The sequence below is a fragment of the Caretta caretta genome, chromosome 1 (assembly GCF_965140235.1).
Source record: "Caretta caretta isolate rCarCar2 chromosome 1, rCarCar1.hap1, whole genome shotgun sequence".
Lineage (NCBI taxonomy): Eukaryota > Metazoa > Chordata > Testudines > Cheloniidae > Caretta > Caretta caretta.
Window position 1 is genome coordinate 150,241,186 of NC_134206.1, and position 26,233 is coordinate 150,267,418.

Sequence of the window (26,233 nt, forward strand, 5' to 3'; positions counted from 1 at the left end):
AGTAGTGTGAAAGCATACAGCATTTCCCCTCCCACCAAATGTAATATAAATTGCTCATAGAGGCAAATATGGATGTAGTAGAGTTTTGCTTTTTTGGATATTTTGATGGTAATATCTAGTTACAATGAATTTGGATCACAAGGACAATGATGTAAAATTTCTATATGTTTACAAATTTGAAAGCTAGACATGTTCACCACTGAGACCATTATAGTAATGATATATTAAACTTCTTTTTTTTTCTCACAAGCTACTTATGTACCCTGTAATTAAGAAAAGGGCATGTATTCAGTTCTCTTTAGATGAATCTGCTGACTTAAAGTGAGAGCAGTGAAGATCTATGAGGCCTTGAATAAAAGAAGAACAAGTCCAGATTTGAGAGAGAAGAGGTGAAAGAGCTAAATCGATCTCCATTGATTTTCTTCAATCCCCCTGAAAGAGATTAGAACTGGCATGCCAGTGCCCACTATTACTAGTAGTAGTGTTTAACTTGCTTGGTATGTTTAATGCATCTAAATGGTACCCTTTGTTAACTGGTTATTCTGCAAAGGTTAGACTGAAGCAAATATGCCAGTGAATGACTCACATTAGACAAAACGTTTCAAGCAAACATCTTAACCTTACCAAGGGCTGGGTTTATTTATAACGAGAAGCCTATGTGTTTCTGACAATGAAGATGTACAATTGTTGGTTCACACAGAAACCTGTGCAATGATTTCCCTGAACACTTGTAGAAAAAGAGTAGCTTGCAGCAGAGAAGAAACAAAAAAATAGTAAGTCTTGCAATTAACCAAAATATCTGCCACAACACTACACAATTTATATCAATGCAAATAAAATGTACTAAAAGATACCAAGATTAATTTCAGACAATTCTGGGGGGCTGGATGGTGCCCAGCCCTTATGTCCAATGGGAGGGGAGAGAGAGTAAGGACTTCACCCCTTGTGTAGTATAAGAAAGGACCAAAGAGAATTGCACTCTCATTGTTCTCTCGGGGGTCAATGGTGTCTCTATAGAGGTGAGGAGATGCAAAGGTAGGCAGAGCCATAGCTCCATTTCCTCCATGAGCCAGTCAGCAGGGATGACTGGATGGGGTGAGGGAGGAGGGTGCATTACCTCAAGAGAGTCTAATGGTGACAACCCTGTGAAGTGGAAGAAGGGGGCTATCAAGAAAGTAATAAGTCACCGGTTTCTGTTATCACCTCGCGTTTGGGAGCTGGAGCCTGTCACGGCAGGAGAATTGTGACAGCTGCTGGGAAGAAGAGGGTTTATGGGAAAGCAGGGCTATAGAAGACAACTCCAAAGATTCAGATAAGCATCAGTTTTGGATAGCCATCCACATCTTGGTGCATATGTGAAATAACTCGAATGTTTGGAAGTTTGAATATCACTTTTTTAATTTAAAAAAGTCCCCATTTTTTCCCCACTCAAAGTGCTTCTGTTTGAATCTTTCAGTCACATCCAGAAATATTTGTGTCATTTCTATGTTTCCCAGTGAAAAAGAACAGGGCTCCTGTATGCAAAGATGTCTCTAACTTAGTGTGTTACATCAGTGAGGTCATGTGCTGCATGCCCCTAATGTTAGCATGCTGTAAGTAGCAGTACCTGCTCAAACAATAATTTGTTTTTATCATATCTCACTGACTGAAGACTTCTCTGAATCCCTGATGTTTTCGGCTTTTGCAATGGAATTAAACCTGCATTTTAATCCATGGCAGCAGCCAAGCTTCACATCAAGGCAGGGTTAAGAATCAGGTCAATATTTCCCTTTTATCACAAGACTGTGCAGAATTGTATGCTTTTAAAATATGCAGAAAATAAACCTTCTTTCCTACATATCATTCTAAAATATAATAGAAAATGTCTTGATAACTGCTTTTCTAATCTCATAGATCAGCATTTTCATATTTATGAAATTAATGACATTAACTTTTATGTATTATATGAAAGCCACAGAGCAAAAAGGATTGGGGCTTTATTCACAAATGTGAGCCACTAACTACTAGTTGAGAGTACAGCAGGAAAAATGGTTCCTTTTGGCCAATATGCAAATCTGTACTTAATTCAAGTGGAATTAGGTGCTAATTGCATTGTGTACCATTTTTTGAGCAGAGTGCACTAATATGGTTTCATTTACTTAGCACCTTACCTTTCAAGTGCTCTGTGAAGATTAACAACAATTTTTAACATAAAGTAGAAATACTACATTTATGACATTTCTGTTTTACATTAAATTTTCATAAACTGTGTAATGTAACTGATTGCACTTGTTTTAATTCTATGCCAAAAGAGATGAAAAATTAATAGGACAAATTCACTGGTTTGTAAGAGTACATCTTACTGAATTTTACATAAGTATATAATTTATCAGAATAAAGAGATCCTTAAACGTTATCTAGTTTTAAGCCAAACCTATTTTTAAAGATCAGATTGCAAAGCTGAAGCACACTATTATATAGCAACATTGTCTTTGCATATATTTATTCTAGAGCTGTTGATTAATCACAGTTAACTCACGTGATTAATTTTAAAAAAATCATGATTAATTGCAGTTTTCATTGCACTGTTAAACAATAGAATACCAATTGAAATTTATTAAATATTTTGGATATTTTTCTACATTTTCAAATATATTGATTTCAATTACAACACAGAATACAGAATGTACACACTTCTATATTATTTATTATTACAAATATTTGAACTGTAAAATAATAAACAAAAGAAATAGTATTTTTAAATTTACATCATACAAGTACTGTACCTCAATCTTTTAATCATGAAAGTGCAGTTTACAAATGTAGATTTTTTTGGTTACATAACTGCAAGCCAGAACAAAACAACGTAAAACATTAGAGCCTACACGTCCACTCAGTCCCACTTCTTGCTCGGCCAATCGCTAAGACAAACAAGTTTACGAGAGATAATGTTGCCCGCTTCTTATTTACAAAGTCACCTGAAAGTGAGAACAGGCATTCACATTGCACCATTGTAGCAGGCATCGCAAGGTATTTACATGCCAGATATGCTAAACATTTGTATGCCCCTGCATGCTGCGGCCACCATTCCAGAGGACCTGCTTCCATGCTGATGATGCTTGTTAAAAAAAGAATATGTTAATTAAATTTGTGACTGAACTGCTTGGGGGAGAGTTTATGTCTCCTGCTCTGTTTTATATGCATTCTGCCATATATTTCATATTATTGCAGTCTCAGATGATGACCCAGCACATGTTGTTCATTTTAAGAACACCTTCACTGCAGATTTGACAAAATGCAAAGAAGGTACCAATGTGAGATTTCTTAAGAGAGCTACAGCACTTGACCCAAGGTTTAAGAATCTGAAGTGCCTTCCAAAATCTGAGAGGGACAAGGTGTGGCACGTTCTTTTAGAAGTCTTAAAAGAGCAACGCTCCAGTGTGGAAACTACAGAACCTGAACCACCAAAAAAGAAAATCAACCTTCTGCTGGTGGCATCTGACTCGGATGATGAAAATGAATATGCGTCGGTCCGCACTGCTGTGGATTGTTTTTGAGCAAAACCCATTATCAGCTTGGACGCATGTCCTCAGGAATGGTGGGTAAAGCATGAAGGGACATATGAATCTTTAGCACATCTGGCACATAAATATGTTGTGACGCTGGTAAAACAGTCCCATGCGAAAGCCTATTCTCACTTTCAGGTGACATTGTAAACAAGAAGCGGGCAGCATTATCTCCTGCAAATGTAAACAAACTTGTTTGTCTGAGTGATTGGCTGAACAAGAAGTAGGACTGAGTGGATTTGTAGGGTCTAAAGTTTCCACTGTTTTAATTTTCAATGCAGTTATTTTTTGTACATAATTCTACCTTTGTAAGTTCGACTTTCATTATAAAGAGATTGCACTACAGTACTTGTATTAGGTGAATTGAAAAATACTATTTCTTTTGGTGTTTACAGTGAAAATATTTGAAATAAAAATAAATATAAAGTAAGGACTATATACTTTGTATTCTGTGTTATAATTGAAATCAATATACTTTAAAATGTAGAACACATCCAAAATATTTAAATAAATGGGATTCTATTATTGCTTAACAGTGCGATTAATCACGCGTTTAATCGTGATTAATTTTTTAATCGCTTTACAGCCCTAATGTATTCCTATTCTATTATACCCGGAGTTCCCCTCACTACTGTAATTATAATATCACTGAAGAGAAAACCCACAAGGTGACAATTCAAATAAATCCCATTCATGTCAGCAGTGACTAAAAGGTGATATGTCTACTCTGACTATCCTGCTGATTGTTTGATGGCCTTAATACCACGAAGTAAATTCCTAGGGGAGAACTGTCAAATCACCAAAATCACAACTGTAATTGGCACAATTATTACCTCTATTTTTTTGGATTTACTTATCGCTGTAGCTCCATTGCTGTGCATGGCACTTTACTGGTATAAGGTGACAAGGACCTCATTGTGAGATGATTGTAACATGACAGATAACAACATAGAATGACAACAGACTGTAGATAGTGAAATAGGACAATTGACAGCCTGAGAAGAAATTTCAATTCTGAACTGGAGGGTAAGAGGGTAATACAGTACAATAGAGGTGCATCGTATAGGGTAAGCTTACATTTGCTTTGCTCATGCTGGACATGTTCCAGGCTCTAATTCAGCAAAATACTTAAGCACATGCCTAATTATAAGCACTGTGAAATACTAATACACTGGGTCTACTTGCCTGCTTAAGGTTAGGCACAGAGTTAAATACTTTCTGAACTAGGAACACGGAAAGGACTGTAGGCTTTGATTCAGCTAAAGAACATGCTTAATTTTAAGCATGTTCTGAAGCCCATCTGTCATGGGATTCACTATTCACCACTGGGGCACCTCCTCATGACTTATCTGAGGATTAACTCTCAACCAGACTGACAACCCCTCCTTTGGTTACTGGCTCCAGGGTATCTCTGTCTCTCTCTGCACTCATTTTCTCCTTCTTCATGACTCAGGATGCTCCCTATTCGTGGCTTGGCCCTCCAGCCAGGTCACTATAGTTTTCCTCTTCTAGGGTATCAAAGTAGCTATGAACAACTGTCTCAGACATTTTTCAACTCCACTCCCTTGACTGTGCTACTTCCCCAGTGGCTGGTAGAAGAACTAGGGCCCACCCACTACTCCAGGTTCCAGTCCAGGGTCTCTGGGACTAGCACACACAGTCTACGCAATCCCGGACCCTGTTACTGTTTCCCTGGATTCTTTTCTATCTTCCCTCCCTATCTTCTGCCTCCTCCTCTGTTCCCCTTTGTTTTCTAGACTAGAGCCCTTACACCAACTCAGCTTTGTCTGACGAGAGCTCTCCTCCAGGAGTATCCCCAAGGGGCTGTTTCCGCCTCTTTACACTGCTACAGTGGAGTGAACAAGTCTTTGTGTAGCTGAGACTGAAGACCCGTAAATCTAGAGCACAGCTGTTAAAAGAGAGAAATATTTAATGAAAGTTTAGTTTGTTTTTTTTAATCTAGATTTTGATGGAAAATTTAATCAAACTTTGAAAAACGTCACCAATTCTAGTCTTGAGAGGCCATAAATTGACGTCACTGCACACAGGAGAAGGGGTGTGTTATACCAGCTTAGACTCACCTGTGAATTTGGCCCCAAACATCAAAGACCTGTAGTACTAGTGCACCCTGCTGATTATCCATATTGTGCAAGAGATCCTGAGTCGGGGATAACTTTGAATCTAATATTGCAAACATATGCTGGATTAAGGTACTGTTTTCAGAACATGGAAAGAACCAACGGGTATCACTGGGATTTGAGGGCACATATCTGAACTTCTACATACATATGTGAAAGTTCTTCCAGATGTTCATTTACCATACTCAGCAGCTGTCTTCACTTGACTGGCATGTTCCTTGTTAAGATAGTAATTTTTATAACACTGGTTTCAGAGCAACAGCCGTGTTAGTCTGTATCCGCAAAAAGAACAGGAGGACTTGTGGCACCTTAGAGACTAACAAATTTATTAGAGCATAAGCTTTCGTGGGCTACAGCTCACTTCGCTGAACATATAGTAAAAAGATACATATATACATACAGAGAAGGTGGAAGTTGCCATACAAAGTGTATGAGGCTAATTAATTAAGATGAGCTATTATCAGCAGGAGAAAAAAAAACATTTGTAGTGATAATCAAGATGGCTCACCTTCTTGCCAACTGTCTAAATGGGCCATCTTGATTACCACTACAAAAGTTTTTTGCCACAAATACTCCTGTTCTTTTTATAACACTGTTACTGAACTTTGTAGGCAGACTTTTTTTTTTTTGGCGGGGGGTCTTCTCTGCCTGTTTTCTTCCTTCTTTATCTTTTAAAAAAGTCAAATATTTTATCCTTTCCTGCTTATTAATTCTAGTCCAGTGAGACTAAAGAAAATGGCACAGCTAATAAAATCATAAGTTCATTAGTCTCAGTGGCTGACACAATTTTATAAGAGCTAGCCCTTCAATAGATCTGTAAATCCATCCAGTAACATCTTCCCCTTTCAGTGTCCTAACTTCTTGTATTATAGTTTGCATTCATTGTGTCATCAGTGGTGGGTTTTTATTTAATTTACATGTCAAGAAGGTCACTAGATTGACAGCATGGGAAACTGAAGGCTTAGCCACAGAACAGATACATGAGAACCAGCAGTGCAGATTTCTCCACAATGGCCCATCTTATACTCAGCCCTCCTCCGGTGTAGTACAGTGTCCTTGACCTTTAAATCCTCATTCTCCACTCTGCAGATTCCACTCATAGGTCTAACTGTAGCAGTGGTTTCCATGATATGGACTTTTGTGCACAAGGGGTCTAATTCAAAACCCCTAGGGGCCCAGTGAAGTTCATGAAATTCTTGAATTACTTCAAAGGCTATTGAATCAGATCATAGGACCTTGACTGACACCATCAAACCATCTTGCATAAGCCACCAAATAGCCACCAATGGTAACTAGTTTTGATTATTATGCAACTGGAGTTCAAAATTATAAGTAACTTAAAAAATAAAAACTGCATAAATTGTTGTCCATTGTGTGAGCCATCCAGTGACCGTTCAAACCACCAACATCATTAGATCTTGTTCTCTAAAAATCGTGAGCACTATCCTACTTGTTTACATCTTGTCACCTGTTTGGTCTTGTCATTAAGCTAGATTGTAAACTCTTGAGGACAAGACTGTCTTTTTACTACATGTTTCAGAGGGGTAGCCGTGTTAGTCTGTATCAGCAAAAACAACGAGGAGTCCTTGTGGCACCTCAAAGACTAACAAATTGATTTGGGCATAAGCTTTCGTGGGCTATAACCCACTTCATCAGATGCCCACAAAAGCTTATGCCCAAATCAATTTGTTAGTCTCTAAGGGTATGTCTACACTATGAAATTAGATCGATCTTATAGAAGTCGATTTTTAGAAATCGATTTTATACATTTAATTGCGTATGTCCACACTAAGGGCATTAAGTCAGTGTGTTCACAGTACCGTGGCTAGCATCGACTTTTGGAGCGCTGCACTGTGGGTAGCCATCCCACAGTTTCCACAGTCTCCGCTGCCCATTGGAATTCTGGGTTGAGCTCCCAGTGCCTGATGGGGCAAAAACATTGTCGCGAGTGGTTTTGGGTACATTTTGTCAGTCGCCCCTCCCACCGTGAAAGCAACAGCAGACAATCGTTTCACGACTTTTTTCCGTGCAGACGCCATACTGCTGTCAGCAGACGGTGCAGTAGGACTGCTAACCGTCATTGTCATCCACCGCTTCCTCTGCAACTCTGCTCTGCTGCTTGTCTCAATAGTGAATTTCTCCATGTTGTCTGTCATGTGCTCCCGGGTACATGTGTTCTTCCTCAGGAAATGTGTGCAGTGCTAACCGTCATCCTCCACTGCTTCCGCTGCAACTCTGCTCTCCTGCTCTCCTGGTGCCATGAATCCACCTAGCAGGTCCTCTCGTTATTCTGTATAAATATCTATTCTTGTGGCATCCGTCGTCATCCACCGCTTCTGCTGCAACTCTGCTCTCCTGAAGAAGCCATACCATGGCAATCATGGAGCCCAGTCAGCTCACAGCTGCCATTGTGAGCATTGCAAACACCTCGCGCATTATCCTGCAGTATGTGAAGAACCTGCAAAAGCAGGGGAAGAGGCGACGACAGCGCAGTCATGATAGTGATGGGGACATGGACACAGATTTCTCTCAAAGCACGGGCCCTGGCGATTTGGACATCATGGTGGTAATGGGGCAGGTTCATGCCATGGAAAGCTGATTCTGGGCCCGGGAAACAAGCACAGACTGGTGGGACCACATAGTGTTGCAGGTCTGGGATGATGAAACTTTCGCATGCATAAGGGCACTTTCATGGAACTTTGTGACTTGCTTTCCCTTGCCCTGAAGCACAAGAATACCAAGATGAGAGCAGCCCTCACAGTTGAGAAGCGAGTGGTGATAGCCCTCTGCAAGCTTGCAATGCCAGACAGCTACCAGTCAGTCAGGAATCAATTTGGAGTGGGTAGATCTACTGTGGGGATTGCTGTGATCCAAGTAGCCAACACAATCACTGAGCTGCTGCTATCAAGGGTAGTGACTCTGGGAAATGTGCAGATCATAGTGGATGGCTTTGCTGCAATGGGGTTCCCTAACTGTGGTGGGGAGATAGACAGAATGCATATCCCTTTCTTGGGACCGGACCACCTTGGCAGCCAGTACGTAAACCGCAAGGGGTACTTTTCAATGATGCTACAAGCACTGGTGGATCACAAGGGATGTTTCACCGACATCAATGTGGGATGGCCGGGAAAGGTGCATGATGCTCACATCTTCAGGAACTCTGGTCTGTTTGAACAGCTGCTTACTTCCCAGACCAGAAAATAACCATTGGGGATGTTGATATGCCTACAGTTATCCTTGGAGACCCAGCCTACCCCTTAATGCCATGGCTCATGAAGCCATACAGAGGCACCCTGGACGGTAGTAAGGACAGTTCAACTATAGGCTGAGCAAATACAGAATGGTGGTAGAATGTGCCTTTGGATGTTTAAAAGTTCGCTGGCACAGTTTACTGACTAGGTTAGACCTCAGCAAAACCAATATTTCCATTGTTAGTACTGCTTGCTGTGTGCTCCACAATATCTGTGAGAGTAAGGGGGAGACGTTTATGGCGGGGTGGGAGGTTGAGCCAATTATGCACACCCAGACACCAGGGTGATTAGAAGAGCACAGCTGGGCGTCCTGCACATCAGAGGTGCTTTGAAAACCAGTTTCATGACTGGCCAGGCTATGGTATGACAGTTCTGCTCGTTCTGTTTGTTTCTCCTTGATGAAAACCGCCCCCTTGGTTGACTCTACTTCCCTGTAAGCCAGCTGACCTTCCTCCTTCAATCACCACTTTCAGAGGCAATAAAGCACTGGGAGGGGTGGTGGATGAGGGGAGAAGGGAAGGACAAGGCCACACTACAGTTCAAAACTTATTGAATGCCAGCCTTCTGTTACTTGGGCAATCCTCTGGAGTGGAGTGGCTGCGTGCCCGAAACCTTCCTGAAGCTCCACCAGACGCCTGAGCAACTTAATTTTTTCTTTAATAGTAGTTTTTCCCCATTTTTTTCAATTATACTGTAAAATGGAAATTTAGTCTTTTTTTTTTCTTTTGGTCTATCACTTTTCCTTGCCCTCATCTTTCTCACTTTTCAGTGACAAAAGAGAAAATACGTGCGTGGGGGAGGATACACGGCCAGGTGGGGGGTAAAGGAAAATTGAAATGCTTTTGAAACTTTAAATTCTTCTATTTTTAAATAAAAGTTTTAAACCAAAAATTGTTCCACAGGCTTTCAACAAAAATTACTTCAATTTTTTTCAAATTATGGAAAATGTTTTTTGTGAATTTTTCAACCAGCTCTGATCATGACCCAATTGAAAGTGAACTGCTGTATTTGTGTGATAGTAAAAAGTACATTTAGGATATATAATAGGCTCCTCTGTAAATTTGTACCCTAAACATTTGTCCAGCCCTAGCATGAATGCACCAATCAATTTAAACCCTGTGCACTCAAAAATGCCTATAAAAGAAAAGAAAATTCATCTTGCTAACATGCAATACTTGAAGTTTAAATGGTGAAAACTTATCCACAAATTAGTGTTCTTGAATGCAACCCACTTATAAGTCACAATGTTGAGCAACAATTCAGAATCTAAAATTAGTCATCAGAACATGACATACAATTAAAACTGACAAAACTCACATTACTTAGCTATTTGCTTTGCAGCGTTCATCTTTTTTCATCACTATCATTAGAATTGTATTTGTTTATTTTGAAATGCCCATTCCATCAGGAAAGAGTGAAATCAATTATTCTCAACACCTGGTGAATGTTTGTTGATTTCTTTTGCCCTCTGTGAGTGCACTGATTTCCTGACATTTTTTTGCCATGCTGGCAGTGTCTCGACAGGGTTGCAAAATTAGTTGCCATTTGTAAGCGCCTTATTTTTAATGTACTATTAGATAGCAATTAAGACATCAATAATGTTTTCTACTATGAAGTCTATTATGCAATTCATTAGTTAAAATATTTAAACACTGATACCACCCAAGCTCCTAGAAAATGTGCTGTAGATATCATTAAGTTACTGTTACAGACTGTAGTTACATTTAAGCTATTTACTATAAAAATCTATGTGATACCTATAAATAGGCTGTGTTAGAAAATAAAATTAATTGTCATTTACCATTTAGAAAAAGTTCAGATCTCAAAAATAACCATCCTGCATAGGACCAACATACCTCCTGTAATGACTGTAATTACTTTGTAGTGTGCACTATTAATAAAGAACTAGGCTACACCATGCACCTATGCTGCACTTACGCACACAGAAAAGAACCTTATATATTACAAATTAACCTCTTTGGAGGATGTACACAGAGAAACTCTTTTCTATCATTTAACATGAAACAATATTAAGAAAAAGAAATATGCTCCACATTTTTAAAGCTAGCATGACTCAAGTATCACATGTCAGTTACATGACAGTAACTGCTAGATCTATTATCTCATGACTCATCACAGAAAGGCAGGTTGTCTGGTGGTTAATGTTACGAGAGAACTGGACTTGACATAACAGCAGCCATTTTGTTTATTCAGCCACCATTATCAGAAAGTGAGAACACTATTTAGTCAGGAATGATTTGGTTTCTGACTAAGCAGACAAAACAGCTGCACAGCTGAAGTGTTGCTAATAAGGATAGATAAAGTGACACATTTATGAGAATGGGAGGGAGTGTGGATTGCTGATCTTGGATCTGGGTGTCTATGACTACGAGTTTCTTGCTGGGAGTTGCTTTGCTGATAACTAAAATTATGAGTTATTTACTGATGCTCGGGAAATTGTTAACCCAGTAGGGGTTACAATGAGTAATGTGCTTTGTTTTGAAGAACCGATAAAGAGAGTAGTTAGAGTATGCAATTTGGAGAAGTTTGGAGAGAAAGAGATTTCAACGAGCTAGGAGACTGACATCCAACTCCCCTGTGGCTAGGAGGAAGGCTGTCCACCAGAAACCTGCTACTGATCACTTGACACCACCTCAGACTTTGAGTAACTATGTCTGGGTACTCTAGACTACCACAATTTTAGAAAAGTGCTTTACACTCAATAAAAACAAGGATTTTTGAGTGAAAGCATTCCTGTGTGTACCAATCATTTATCGGACAGAAGTGCTTATTTATGTCCTGAAACTTCCTGAAAAAACAGAGATTAGTTACCATAGTTTCAGGTTCAGAAAACCCCAGATAACATGGAACTGTGATTCAGGCCTCCTCAGTTCTAGTCTCATTTTCTGCTGTTACTTTCAATTGACATAGTCCCTTTTATCTTAGAGCTCTTTCCAAACATTAAAAGCCAAATTGTGGCCCCTCTCATCTGCACTGGAGAGGAGTTGCTCACCCAGGTATGCTCACTGAAATTAATGGTATTACTTATGTGAGTAATTGCTCACTAGTAAAAATAAGATTCCACACTCTAGCTCTGCATAATTAAGGATGGAATTTTCAGATGCATGTAAATGATTTAGGGCTTGTCTATATGGGGAAGTGAAGATGAATTAACTAAACATGTGAAGTTAAAGCACATAAATTATCCTTCAAGGAGGATTAAACTAAAGTAAACTCTGGCCAGTTTATATCTGAAGGAGAGCATCTACACAGGAGCTTAATGCACTTTTAATTACTTTTGCACACTAACTTCATAGCTTTAGTTGATTCCTGTTATCTTTCATGAATGTATGCATGTCCTCAGGAGCATTTGTTCCATTGCATTCCCACAGAGAACAGAAAGCGTGTTAGTTTTAGCTGCACCCCGATCTGGGATATTCTATCTACTACCCAAGATCCATAAACCTGGAAATCCTGGGCGCCCCATCATCTCAGGCATTGGCACCCTGACAGCAGGATTGTCTGGCTATGTAGACTCCCTCCTCAGGCCCTACGCTACCAGCACTCCCAGCTACCTTCGAGACACCACTGACTTCCTGAGGAAACTTCAATCCATCGGTGATCTTCCTGATAACACCATCCTGGCTACTATGGATGTAGAAGCCCTCTACACCAACATTCCACACAAAGATGGACTACAAGCCGTCAAGAACACTATCCCCGATAATGTCACGGCTAACCTGGTGGCTGAACTTTGTGACTTTGTCCTTACCCATAACTATTTCACATTTGGGGACAATGTATACCTTCAGATCAGCGGCACTGCTATGGGTACCCGCATGGCCCCACAGTATGCCAACATTTTTATGGCTGATTTAGAACAACGCTTCCTCAGCTCTCGTCCCCTAAAGCCCCTACTCTACTTGCGCTATATTGATGACATCTTCATCATCTGGACCCATGGAAAAGAAGCCCTTGAGGAATTCCACCATGATTTCAACAATTTCCATCCCACCACCAACCTCAGCCTGGTCCAGTCCACACAAGAGATCCACTTCCTGGACACTACAGTGCTAATAAACAATGGCCACATAAACACCACCCTATACCGGAAACCTACTGACCTCTATTCCTACCTGCATGCCTCCAGCTTTCACCCTGACCATACCACACGATCCATCGTCTACAGCCAAGCTCTGCGATACAACCGCATTTGCTCCAACCCCTCAGACAGAGACAAACACCTACAAGATCTCTGTCAAGCTTTCTTACAACTACAATACCCACCTGCAGAAGTAAAGAAACAGATTGATAGAGCCAGAAGAGTTCCCAGAAGTTACCTACTACAGGACAGGCCTAACAAAGAAAATAACAGAACGCCACTAGCGGTCACCTTCAGCCCCCAACTAAAACCCCTCCAATGCATTATTAAGGATCTACAACCTATCCTAAAGGATGACCCAACACTCTCACAAGTCTTGGGAGACAGGCCAGTCCTTGCCTACAGACAGCCCCGCAACCTGAAGCAAATACTCACCAACAACCACATACCACACAACAGAACCACTAACCCAGGAACTTATCCTTGCAACAAAGCCCGTTGCCAATTGTGCCCACATATCTATTCAGGGGACACCATCACAGGGCCTAATAACATCAGCCACACTATCAGAGGCTCGTTCACCTGCACATCCACCAATGTGATATATGCCATCATGTGCCAGCAATGCCCCTCTGCCATGTACATTGGTCAAACTGGACAGTCTCTACGTAAAAGAATAAATGGACACAAATCAGATGTCAAGAATTAACACATTCATAAACCAGTCGGAGAACACTTCAATCTCTCTGGTCACGCAATCACAGACATGAAGGTCGCTATCTTAAAACAAAAAAACTTCAAATCCAGACTCCAGCGAGAAACTGCTGAATTGGAATTCATTTGCAAATTGGATACTATTAATTTAGGCTTAAATAGAGACTGGGAGTGGCTAAGTCATTATGCAAGGTAGCCTGTTTCCTCTTGTTTTTTCCTAACCCCCCCCCCCGATATGTTCTGGTTTAACTTGGATTTAAACTTGGAGAGTGGTCAGTTTAGATGAGCTATTACCAGCAGGAGAGTGAGTTTGTGTGTGTATGGGGGTGGGGGGGATGTGAGAAAACCTGGATCTATGCAGGAAATAGCCCGACTTGACTATGTAAAGAGTTGTCACTTTGGATGGGCTAGCACCAGCAGGAGAGTGAATTTGTGTGGGGGGGTGGAGGGTGAGAAAACCTGGATTTGTGCTGGAAATGGCCCACCTGCTGATCACTTTAGATAAGCTATTACCAGCAGGACAGTGGGGTGGGAGGAGGTATTGTTTCATATTCTCTGTGTGTATATAAAGTCTGCTGCAGTTTCCACGGTAAACATCTGATGAAGTGAGCTGTAGCTCACGAAAGCTCATGCTCAAATAAATTGGTTAGTCTCTAAGGTGCCACAAGTACTCCTTTTCTTTTTGCGAATACAGACTAACATGGCTGTTCCTCTGAAACCAAAAATAATTGAGTTTCTCAATGAAAAATCCACATGACAAACATAGCAACCTCACACTGCAAAATCACCACTGTAATGTCCTAAATATATTGATGTCAATTCCATACCCCCTTCAAAACCAAACAATGTATAGGGTCATAAAACAAGCCTAGCACCCATCTGGTCATGGCTGTGCCAATCTCCATTTGTCACAGTTTGAAGAAGTAAGTATGGCTCCTTTGCCTCTAACAGAAAACAAGACAATGCTTCATTCCTACTCCCACCTCTCTTAATCTCAAAGGGTCAGTTTCCTTCCTCCCTTCCTTCCTTCCCAATTTAATAGGCTACCCAAATAATTCTAGTAACCTTAATGATAAAGGTTACTGGGTATAGGGCAAAAAAATAAAGAGAAAATCACAAATGTACTAAACAGAATAGAAACCACTTTATAAAACTGATTCATCACTTTGAAAAGCATAGCTAACCACGCTGTATGGTTTGTTACAGAGTATAGTAGTTACGAAAGTGGTTTATTTATTGGAAAGATTCTGTCTTAGCCAGAAGCTGCTGGATTGTCTTTCTCTTGATGTCTGAGATAGGTGTGTTGCAAGCTATATGAAGCCTTGGTTATTTATATCATTACAGAGCCATGAGATATACAATCAGACCGTCAGCTAGTGTAAATCAGCAGAGTTCTGCCAACATCAATCGAGCTATGACACTTTACATAAGCTAGGAATCTGGCCAATGGATCATTAAGGCTTGCTACTTCACTTTGGACAAAACCCTAATAGAAAATACCAGGTATTCACTTGGAATGCTGCATGCATAAATATTAATCAGATCTCTTTTGCCCCTTTAAAGTCTCAGATTCTCTGCACAGGCTACAGTTATGTGGGAAAAGCGGCAGAAGTCTGAGAATAACTTGCTCTTTGACGCTTGTATAACTCATAATAATGCCGTGTGGCTCTGTTCCCATCTAATGGTTAGTGAGTTTAAGAATTTATTACTGCCTCTGAGCTAAGGGACCTGGTACAATAACTAAGAGGTAATAATGATAATAATAAAATATTAACAACAACAATAATACCACCACCCAGCTCTTATGTAGTGCTTTTCATTATTAGATCTCGAAGTCCTTTCTAATGAAGGTTCAATCTCCACATATGATCTAACCCAGGGGTGTCATTACAAATGTGTCAAGAGACAGTAGTTAATATTGACCAGAAAAGCATGATTTTTTCTTCCTAGTATGTGATCATAAAAAGGCACATATTGCCAAACCACAGACACATGCACTTTTAAACACACATAAGTTAGGAGGAAGATTTTCAAAATTTTACCATTTATAATAAAATATTGCATATATTCAGATTATTATTGTATGTAGTAGGTGTGTGAGACTCAATATCCTTGAGTTTCAGTCCAGAACAGGGAATGGAGATTACTTGAATTTGACTGGTATTCTGGGTGTTCAAGAGATGTTCGGTGCACCTTGGACTTAAAAAAAAAAACATTTGCGGGAAAAGATCTGAACTCAGCAAGTTATCTTTGAGGACAAATGACTTTAGTCCTGTGGTGTCCCTAAGTTCTGAAGACATTTGAAATTAGCCTTTTAGTTAGGTCCATCTCTAGCTGTCTTTTGTTTTTTTTGCCAACCGACACTCTTCCCAGAATATTTTGTACTTGATTAATGAAATGGATTCCATTGCTCCTGAGTAAGAAAGAGAAGTAACATAACATCTTTTACCATCTGTTTATAATTAATGCAAACCCTTAAGGCTAATCAGCTTAACAAGACACACTTTTGAAACTATACAGAAGCTATCTGAGCCAATTCTACAGTCAAGACTAGTCGTTTAAAAATTTCACATACTGTATGGTGCAACATAAAACTACAGTGATGACAAATTATTATAACCCTTCTGCCCATCAGAGTTGGCAGCAATAAGGGCCGGGTTCAGTATCTAGGGGTTCCATTTCAATAACATAATGCAAAACTGGCTTGAGCCCTCACCCAGTGACCTGGAACAATTACATACCACCCCCCTGGACGCCTCTAAGAGGCAATACTTCCCCTCTCACAAGCACAGAGTCTGGGCGTAGCAAAAACCTTTTAATAAAGGAGGGAAACAATGTGGCATTATCTTGGGGAAACACCACAAACAGGATTCATAACACCAACCATGAGCAAAAGACTGACCCCCAAGTAAATTTGGCAGTATCCTTTTTCCCCTCCAGGGTCTTAAGTCCAGCAACCCAATAGTCAGCCCCCCATGCCCAGTTTCTGTCCTTGGTCAGTGCAGCCCCCCAGAGTTCAGAAGTTCATCTGCAGAGTTTACCTCCCAGCCTGGGTGGAAGCGGAGGGCGGTATGGGGGGGCATTTTACATGCTCCACTACTCAGATCAATGACCAAGTGACAAGCCTCTCCATGGGGTTCTGCTACAGTCTTCACCACCAGCTGCACCTCTCCATCATCTGCCCTGCTATCCACTGCTGTCCACTCTCCACTAGCTGTCCTGCTGTCCGCTCCTCTCCACCAGCCTCTCAGCTATCCTCTCCGCTCTCCACTAGCTGTCCGCTCACCAACTTGTCTTCAGCCCCCTCCCCCCCCCACTTAACACAGCTCTCAGCAACTTCAGCTCTTCAGTGATTTCAGCGCTTAGTGATTTTTAGCTGGTAGTAGGGGGAGCCTCAGTGCTGGTGCACCACTAGCCCAAAGTAGGCCTACTGCTTACACCTAGGTATCAGTGATTTCAGCTCTGCAGAATGTAACAAAACTCCCAATGGAGCCAAAATTAGCTCTGTTATTACACCATGGAGAGAGGAGGGACCAAAGCAGTGTTTAGGGCCCTCAGAATGGCCCCATACTGCCAGGTACACATACCAAGCCTCTCTCAATTCACTGGGTTTTGGAACCCATGTCCCTTGCCTAGCAAGTGCTACTTAGTTGAGGGCGAGTCCCTCTGTCATAAAATGCCAAGTACAGTTCTACTGTCCTTGATTCACATAACCAGGATAACAACCCCTTATTACTCCTGCCCCCAAAACAGAGAGACTGGGGATCCCACAGCAGCCAAAGTGACCATTTGGGCAAGCAGTCCACCATGCTAGTCAGGGTGGGTGTGCCCATGCAAACGAGTGTGTCCATGCAAACGAGATCAGCCCCTGAAGTCCTTTTCCACAGCTCACCAATAGGTGTCAGGGTAGAGCTCATTCCGACTCTGCTTACATTATAAAGCATGTTATCACAACATACCACATTAGCATTACTGAATTAACATAATTTCCAACAGAGTAACCCCCACATTATGCAGATGAGTAGAGCTGGAAGTACAGATGGGGCTGAGTCACAAAACAGAGATCCCAGATTTCTGACACTTTCTCAGGGTGATCTTTTAGTTTGCTCCGTGCTGGAGAGAGGGGGTAGCTATGACATTTATATGCAGATCTGTGTTCATATTATGAAGACTTTCTCTCGCAACGTTCTAGAGCATTTGAATCATGTGGTTTGCTTCTAGCTCATCTATTGTTAGAACTATTACACTGTGTTTTGTAACTGATTATATCATTATATATTGGGCGGTTGGGTAAAACCTCACTAAAGCTAGTGGGTGTAACAGCTGCTCTTCATTCAAGATAAAGGTAAAATGCAAGTAAGCGCCTTTATGTACTAGATAGCTGAAACAATAGGAGCTACACCCCAAAACACAATCCACATGCAAGGCTGAAATAGGATTTCATCCATGTGATCTGAAAGGGGTCTGAATGAAAATGCTGGGGGGGGGGCTTGGTTATTGTTTGATGCAGCTGTGTGTGTGAGAAAGAAAAACGGAAACACAAAGACGCACACAGAGAAGGCAGCAATGAAGCCCCAGAGAAGCACTTTAAGTGAGACCCTGAGAAAAAACTAATATAGAAATTGCTTTGGGCTAAGTGCTAGCTGGAAAGAGGCTTGGAATGGTAAACAAAGAAACTGTCTCTTATTGTTTGATTCCTACTTTGTTCAGGGAAATGGGACTTTGTGTACATTCTTTATAAACAAACTGGACTGCAATAAAGACATACCTGACTCATATTATCAATTTCTGCACCTAATAGAAACAACTCAAAAGATGCTGAATATTGGCTAATCAGTCAGGTCCAAGGAGGTAACAGTATTGTGAAAGAAGCCTGAACTGAAATTTATTCAAACATACATAATAAACTTCAGGTCTTTAAGATTTGATTTGATTTTTCAGAAGGAGAGAATTGGAGGAATAGGGATAACTGTGTTCTTCCAACTTTCCCAAATCCTTTCAGTGATAAAACTGAAAAACCAAGAGGGATTGTAGAGCAAGGTTTCAATATTAAGAGCCATATTTTCAGAAGAACTCAGCTCCAATTTAGGCAACTAAATAAAAGAACTATCTTTTCAAAAGTGCTCAATCCCCAGCTGAACTCTCTTGCAAATTTGGTCCCAATTGTGGGAAGTAAGCTCTTTTGAAAATCTGACAGTATATGTACATAACAGGCTTTGATTTATAAAGGAAAACAGGAAATTCCCTTACCTTAGCAAACTGTGCATTTACCCATTTTGTGAATGTTTTCTTTTGAACATCTTCCCTTTCATCTGTAAAAGAAACATAAAATAATGTATTAATATCAATATCATATACCTTTTGACCAGAGGAAAAAAGTCCCTAATATTACTATGAATGGCTGTTTCCAATTAAAAAATTGTATATAATATTTGATGTGTATTATTAAATAAAGGCCTTGTCTACACTGCGCTGCAGTGCAAACTAACATGAACTAGGCAACTTTTAGTTTTTGCTAGCAGTGTTCACAGGGGGCATCTAGAGTACAGTGCTTTGGTGCGCTCTGCAATTTAAACCTCGGTAGTCCACGTTGCGGCGCAGAGTCGATGAGTCCAAAGTGATCCTCACTAACCAAAAATACTTTAGATAGCCAAATAGAGTGAAAGTTACATGAGAGAAAATAAATACAGCCCATCTAAGCAAGGGTTGAGATATTATTTCAGTACCTGAATTATAGGACAACAAATCTCTCTCTTTTAAAAACTATTAAATATGCCTACTCATACTCTGCCTGGTATTCTGGACCTTCATGATCCAGAAAATCATGGCTGTTTGACTGACTGCAAGAGGCACTTTCTAAACATACATAGCGCATGCCACATCAGTGAGAGCAAAGAAAAAACAAGGAAGGGATTTGTTTTTAGAGCTACCCCTACACGCCAGAGGAGGAAACATTTGTGCCTCTTGAACTTGCCTTCCATCAAAGGTTTCCCACTTCTCCCAGTTACAGAAAAGTATTGGCTGACACAGTGCATCCATAACTAGTATGTTTCCTCTCATTAGCACCGAATTAGGAGAGAACCTCTGCTCACATATCTGTATAGGGATCATCAGTGAGAGTCCGGGTTGTGTCCCTAGGAAGCACAGCATAGAATTTCTAGCCTGCAGGGAAGGGGGAGATCCTGGACTGCTCTGGAGGCTAGAGCTGTCTAAGTTATGGCAGCCTCCCTGGGCTGCCTGAATGGACTACAGTATTTCCTGCAAAGCCTACAGCCCTTCTCCCAAGTATAACCTCTCCTAACCGTAACCCTTCCCCATCAGGCTACATACCTCAGGGCATGGGAGTTCATGGAAGGCAGCCTTCCAGCTGTGTTTACAGGGCTTGTGCCAGGGGAATCCTTCCCCAGCCAGAGCCAGGGCTTTTAAGGCCCCTGTAGACTACTCCAGCCTGTCACTCCAGCCCTTTTACGTTGCATAAAAGAGCTGGAGTGGGGGCTAGTATCTCAACCCTAGACTCCAACATAGTACTCTGTCCACAAACTTGAGGTCTGTAATGATGATGACTGCAAATGGACAAACATCAGGAAAGCAGCATATAAGAGTAGCATTTTGCCCTAGGTTAGGTAGTCACATAAGAAACAAATTAGTGGCTTCAACTGAGTGTCTGATGAGTATTAGAGACAATTCTGTAAGCAATAACACACAGGGATCTCTTTCCTAGAATAGCAGGATTGTTTTAAATCAGAACTGAAGTGCAGAGGCAGGGGTTTTGTGGGGAGCATGGCATGGTGCCTGTATTAAATGAAGCTAGAGCCTGTGCCACCTCTCTCCCCTTCTTGTGAGCAGTCAAGTTCACCCCATTTTAAAAATAAAAAAATAATATTAATTCTCATCTGAAATGCTCACAAATTAATGATTTTAATGGATTCAGTTGACTCTGAAAGGCAGTTACAGATGAACTACATGAGGAATTCATGGCATTAATAATGTATTTCAATTCTTTTTCCTTTCTCTGAGACAAGACAAGGCAACGCTTTATGATATAATTACATCTTTTGTTCTCAGAAACGTTGCTTGAATAACTACCACCAAATGTGTCTTTTCACAGGCATGTTTTTTACCTATAACAATAAAGTATACTGAGGAAATATGAATATGAAAGATAAAACTATTTTATTACAAAACCTGTCAGAAAGTAAAAAAATATGCTGCATGTAGACATTATGAGTAAAATGAGAGATTTAAAATAGATTGTGAAGACATTAGGAGTCAATTGACATTATCCATGAAGTTTTATGTATCTATTGAGTAAATAACACAATGGGAATTTATTTTAAGCAAGCAACTTCACTTCATATTTACCTTTTTATTATACTTTGTATGAGACTATTCTACAGAATAAATTATCATTATTTTTATGGCAGCATTTTCATCACAATGTATGGCTTATTATACCATATACAGTGCATTACAAATGTAGAATATCAATCTGTACTTCACTTCCACAAATGTCAACTATTCATGAGCACAAAATCACACCATTTTAAGTTCCAGGATGACCTGCTTTCACTGAAGTAATGGCTGGAAGAATACTTTCTATTATTTTTAAGCATAAATAGTCCGACTTCAATTCCCAGTATCTTTTAAAAATTAAATATGTATTTTAAAATACAAAGTATAGAGCTTCCATAGAGAGAGTTATAGTCTACACAATTCCTCGATGTCAAGGTTTTGGGATATAATTCAATTTTTACAATAATTCCTTGTCTACTTTCTGCTTGCTATTCAAAAATATTATTGCTATAATAGAGGTGGTTACAAAACCACCAATTTTCCCTTTGAAGGTTTTCAGCTCGGAGAACTGATAGTTCACAAGTATTCATGAATTTAAAACAGGGTAACAGTTTACTATTTTGCCTGGAAAAAAACAGCCCTTATGAGTTGTTGCTACTGGAAATTTGCCAAAGTCGCTTAAAAAAGGCCAAAACACAGACTATTTATTTGAGTATCTGGTAAAGTTGAGGTTTGGGGACAAGCTACTGTAATCAACACCATTTTTCAAGACCAAAAAAAACCCCACTGATTGTGTTCATCTCCTTTTGAAACACAATACACTGTACTTGGACCCATTTTATAAAAATTAAAGCTGGAGAACATATTACATCAAACAATCTATTCTCCTGCCAATGCAGGATTGTTCCCAAGAGTACATTTTCTAGAGTTTTGTCTTTTCTAGTATTAAATATCTCAAGCACTGGCATTTGCTTCTTTCCTAGTCAGCTGTTGGTTGAAAGTGACATTTTTAGCAACTTTAGCTATTTGTGCATCTGGCAGCAATGAAGGGTCCAGAGGACACACAGTCTGCAGACCACCTTGACTATTACAGGACATGTGCCTTTGGTAGTGGGTGATTGTGAGGTTGTTCACAATGCTTTCCTTTGCCCGTCACCACTACCTCCCTTTTGCTGGGTTGAATGTTAGTCAGTGGCTTCCCATACAAGTGCTGCTCTCTCCCAGGCTCTTGGATATGTAGGAGATGTTGCTCTTTGCTGGAATACAAAGGAGGTGCAGAGATGGGTGTCTGGCATAGATTTGATTTGATGTTGTATCACAAACTCCCACAGCATCTTCACATACAACGTGAAAGTAAATTAACACTAAACATATAGTGGCTTATGTTTAAATGCCTCTTAATACCATCCCAATGTGCAGCTTTAAGCATGTTATTAAAACAGAGGATGATTTTGTATAGAGAGTATATGTGATTGTGTAGAGGGCAAGAAGGGAGGCACAGCTACAATATTTAGTGCCCAAGCTTAATTTCTTTCCCACGCTGGGCGACTGTATAGCATATTCAGAAACTGTTACTTGTCCACACATTTACATGCAAGACATTGAACTGCTAATCACAGATTAATTAATGCCCACTGAGCTAGTAAAGATCAGGGTCTCCTGAGTAATATGGGAGTTAAATCCAACCATCTGAATTTGGCTCTTTCACAGTCCAAGTGATGCTATGCTTTGCACATTTCCGTACACAACTCTCTTCCACCGTTATCTTTATATAACGATCATTCAAGTATACTTTCTTTTCATTTCTATTATTTTCAGATGCTTGCTCTGACAAGTTTATACCACAACAATTTGTTTGTGGCAGCCTCCCTACAAAGAATCAATTTTGTGTTAATACATGGCACATTCAGTTTCCCTATAGAAAGTAGTGAAATACACATACACACACACTTTTTTTTTCTTACCTAGATTGTTGGACTGAATACCAGATATGGAAACTAAATGACATTTGTCTGGATATAGTAGAAATGTGCCAAAAACACCAACCTGCCACTTCTGAATTTCTATGTTTATAATAGATACTTTAGTGACAGCCAGATGAATGCAATTGCAGCTGTTTTTACTGTGAGGCAACAGAAATAATCAAGTGGTCAGGTATATAATTTCTGCTGTCCCAGGGTAATATACTGTGTCTATTACACACTTCTCTTTAAAGCTGTCAATCAGAATTCCTGTGGATCTCAGTTTCACTATTTAGGTGAATCTAAAAATGAAACACTGGAAATGTACCAAATTTCTCAAAAAGAACAGGAGTACTTGTGGCACCTTAGAGACTAACAAATGTATTAGAGCATAAGCTTTTGCGGGCTATAGCCCACTTCATCAGATGTATAGAATGGAACATATAGTAAGAAGATATATAGATATATACACACAAATAAGGTGGAAGTTGCCATACAAACGATAAGAGGCTAATTAATTAAGATGAGCTATTATCAGCAGGAGAAAAAAAAACTTTAGTTGTGATAATCAAGATGGCCCATTTAGACAGCTGACAAGAAGATGTGAGGATACTTAACATCGGGAAATAGATTCATTATGTGTAATGACCCAGCCACTCCCAGTCTCTATTCAAACACAAGTTAATGGTATCTAGTTTGCATATTAATTCAAGCTCAGCAGTTTCTCGTTGGAGTCTGTTTTTGAAGCTTTTCTGTTGCAAAATTGTCACCCTTCAGTCTTTTACTGGGTGCCAGAGAGGTTGAAGTGTTCTCCTACTGGTTTTTGAATGTTATGATTCCTGATGTCAGATTTGTGTCCATTTATTCTTTTGTGTAGAGACTGTCCAGTTTGGCCAATGTACATGGCAGAGGGGCATTGCTGGCACATGATGGCATATATCACATTAGTAGATGTGCAAGAGAATGAGCCCCTGATGGTGTAGCTAATGTGATTAGGTCCTATGATGGTGTCCCTTGAATAAATATGTGGACAGAGTTGGCATCGGGCTTTGTTGCAAGGATAGGTTCCTGGGTTAGTGTTTTTGTTGTGTGGTGTGTGGTTGCTGGAGAGTATTTGCTTCAGGCTGGGGGGTTGTCTGTAAGCGAGGACTGACATGTCTCCCAAGATCTGTGAGAGTGTGGGATCATCCTTCAGGATAGGTTGCAAATCTTTGATGATGTGCTGGAGAGGTTTTAGCTGGGGGCTTAAGGTGACAGCTAGTGGCGTTTTGTTATTTTCTTTGTTGGGCCTGTCCTGTAGTAGGTGACTTCTCGGTACTCTTCTGGCTGTGTCAATCTGTTTTTTCACTTCAGCAGGGGTACTGATCTTGCTTTTACTTTAATTTTTTTTCTCCTTTTAGCCCTTCCACGCATAAGTTATTGTGTATAGGTTATGATTCAGATGATCAGCAAAATACAGACTGTGTCTCCAAACCTCTTGAGTTTGCTAAATTGAGCATTAGATTTGAAAGAAGTATTTTTCCAGGGCAGTGTTCATGTGAAATTGTGACTAGAAAAAAAACTGAAATACAGTACTAATAGAGCTAATCATATGGGAAAGGGACAGTTCTAAAAGTTAATCAGGTGACAATGCTAATAGAGGCACAAGTGGTACAACAAAGAATGCTTCGGATCATGCAATCAGCCCTCAATAGGACTGAGGATGCTACTACTAATGATGAGTTGTTAGCAGACAGTTTTCATAGCTGCTTAATGGAATATTTCACATTTGCAATCTATTACCTCAATGAAAGTTCTTCATAGTTTCCTCAGGACTAGAAAACATTATATGATTATCCTTTAATAAAACTGGATCTACCTTTATACTTTCAAAGCTGGAGGGGGGAAGAAACAAAGATTCTCTCTGTCTGTGTGTTTTTTTGCCAGGAACAGAAAAGGAATGGAGTCTTAGAACTAAGTAAGTAATCTAGCTAGATATGCGATAGATTCTGTTTTGTTTAAATGGCTGATAAAATAAGTTGTGCTGAATGGAATGTATATTCCTGTTTCTGTGTCTTTTTGTAACTTAAGGTTTTGCCTAGAGGGATTCTCTATGTTTTGAATCTGATTACCCTGTAAGGTATTTACCATCCTGATTTTACAGTGGTGATTCTTTTACTTTTTTCTTTTATTAAAATTCTTCTTTTAAGAACCTGATTATTTTTTCGTTGTTCTTAATATCCAAGGGTTTGAGTCTGCGTTCACCTATGCAAATTGGTGAGGATTTTTATCAAGCCTTTCCCAGAAAAGGGGGTGTAGGGTTTGGGAGGATTTTGGGGGGAAAGACATTTCCAAGCGGGCTCTTTCCCTGTTATATATTTGTTAGACGCTTGGTGGTGGCAGCAATAAAGTCCAAGGGCAAAAGATAAAATAGTTTGTACCTTGGGGAAGTTTTAACCTAAGTTGGTAAAAATAAGCTAAGGGGGTTTTTCATGCAGGTCCCCACATCTGTACCCTAGAGTTCAGAGTGGGGAAGGAACCTTGAAATGGTGGCAGAGCAGTAGAATTAACTTGAAATCATTTTGAGATCAATTTGAGATTTTTTGAACCAGAAAAACAGATTTTTTAAAAGGAATTTTTTTTCCTTTGGGCTGCTGGAAAGCAGATTTTAAGCTGAAAGCAGTTAGAGGTTTTTTTTGTCTCTGCTTGGGGGCCAGAGCAGAGACAAAAGGGAATTGTCTTTTGCGAGCTGGAGTTTTCTCTACCTAAATGCAGGGTAGTTAACCTCCTGCAGGGAAATTCACAAGTCTTCACAGACCTGAAGTTGTTTTTACCTAATAGCAACTAGAGGGGTTTTCTGTCTATTTGCCTAGAGACAAAGGTGTTAGGTTTTTTTTTAAGGATTTTTCTGGAGGCTGACAATCACTATAAGAGAATATAGGTATCATATTACAGCACAGAAAAATTTTACAAGCCAAGTTTTTTGTTTGTTTGTTTTATTTCTAACTCTCGGGTGTAAAGTTAGTTAAAAACAGAGAGGCAAACATGACAGAGCCCAAGGCAGAAACAGCCAAAGAGGCTGCCCATAGGAGAGAACTGGAGGCAGCAAGAGAATCAGAAAAAACCAAGACGCTGCCCACAGGAGCGCTATGGAGGTAGTGAAAGAGGCGGAAAAACACCAAGAGGCTGCTCACAGGAGAGATATGGAAGCAAAGGAAAAAGAAATGGAGGCAAGGGAAAAAGAAATGGA

The 26,233-nt window shown here is 40.1% G+C and overlaps 1 protein-coding gene across 11 annotated transcripts in view; it reads right to left on the minus strand.

Annotated features, from left to right (window-relative positions):
* Positions 1-26,233, minus strand: part of DMD (dystrophin) — a 2,122,534-nt gene that overhangs the window by 1,687,168 nt on the left and 409,133 nt on the right. For all 11 annotated transcript variants that reach the window (XM_075132091.1, XM_048863664.2, XM_048863629.2 and 8 more), the window contains exon 2: positions 19,001-19,062. In XM_075132091.1, coding sequence (XP_074988192.1) covers positions 19,001-19,062 — 62 coding nt within the window. The remainder of the gene's footprint in view (positions 1-19,000; positions 19,063-26,233) is intronic.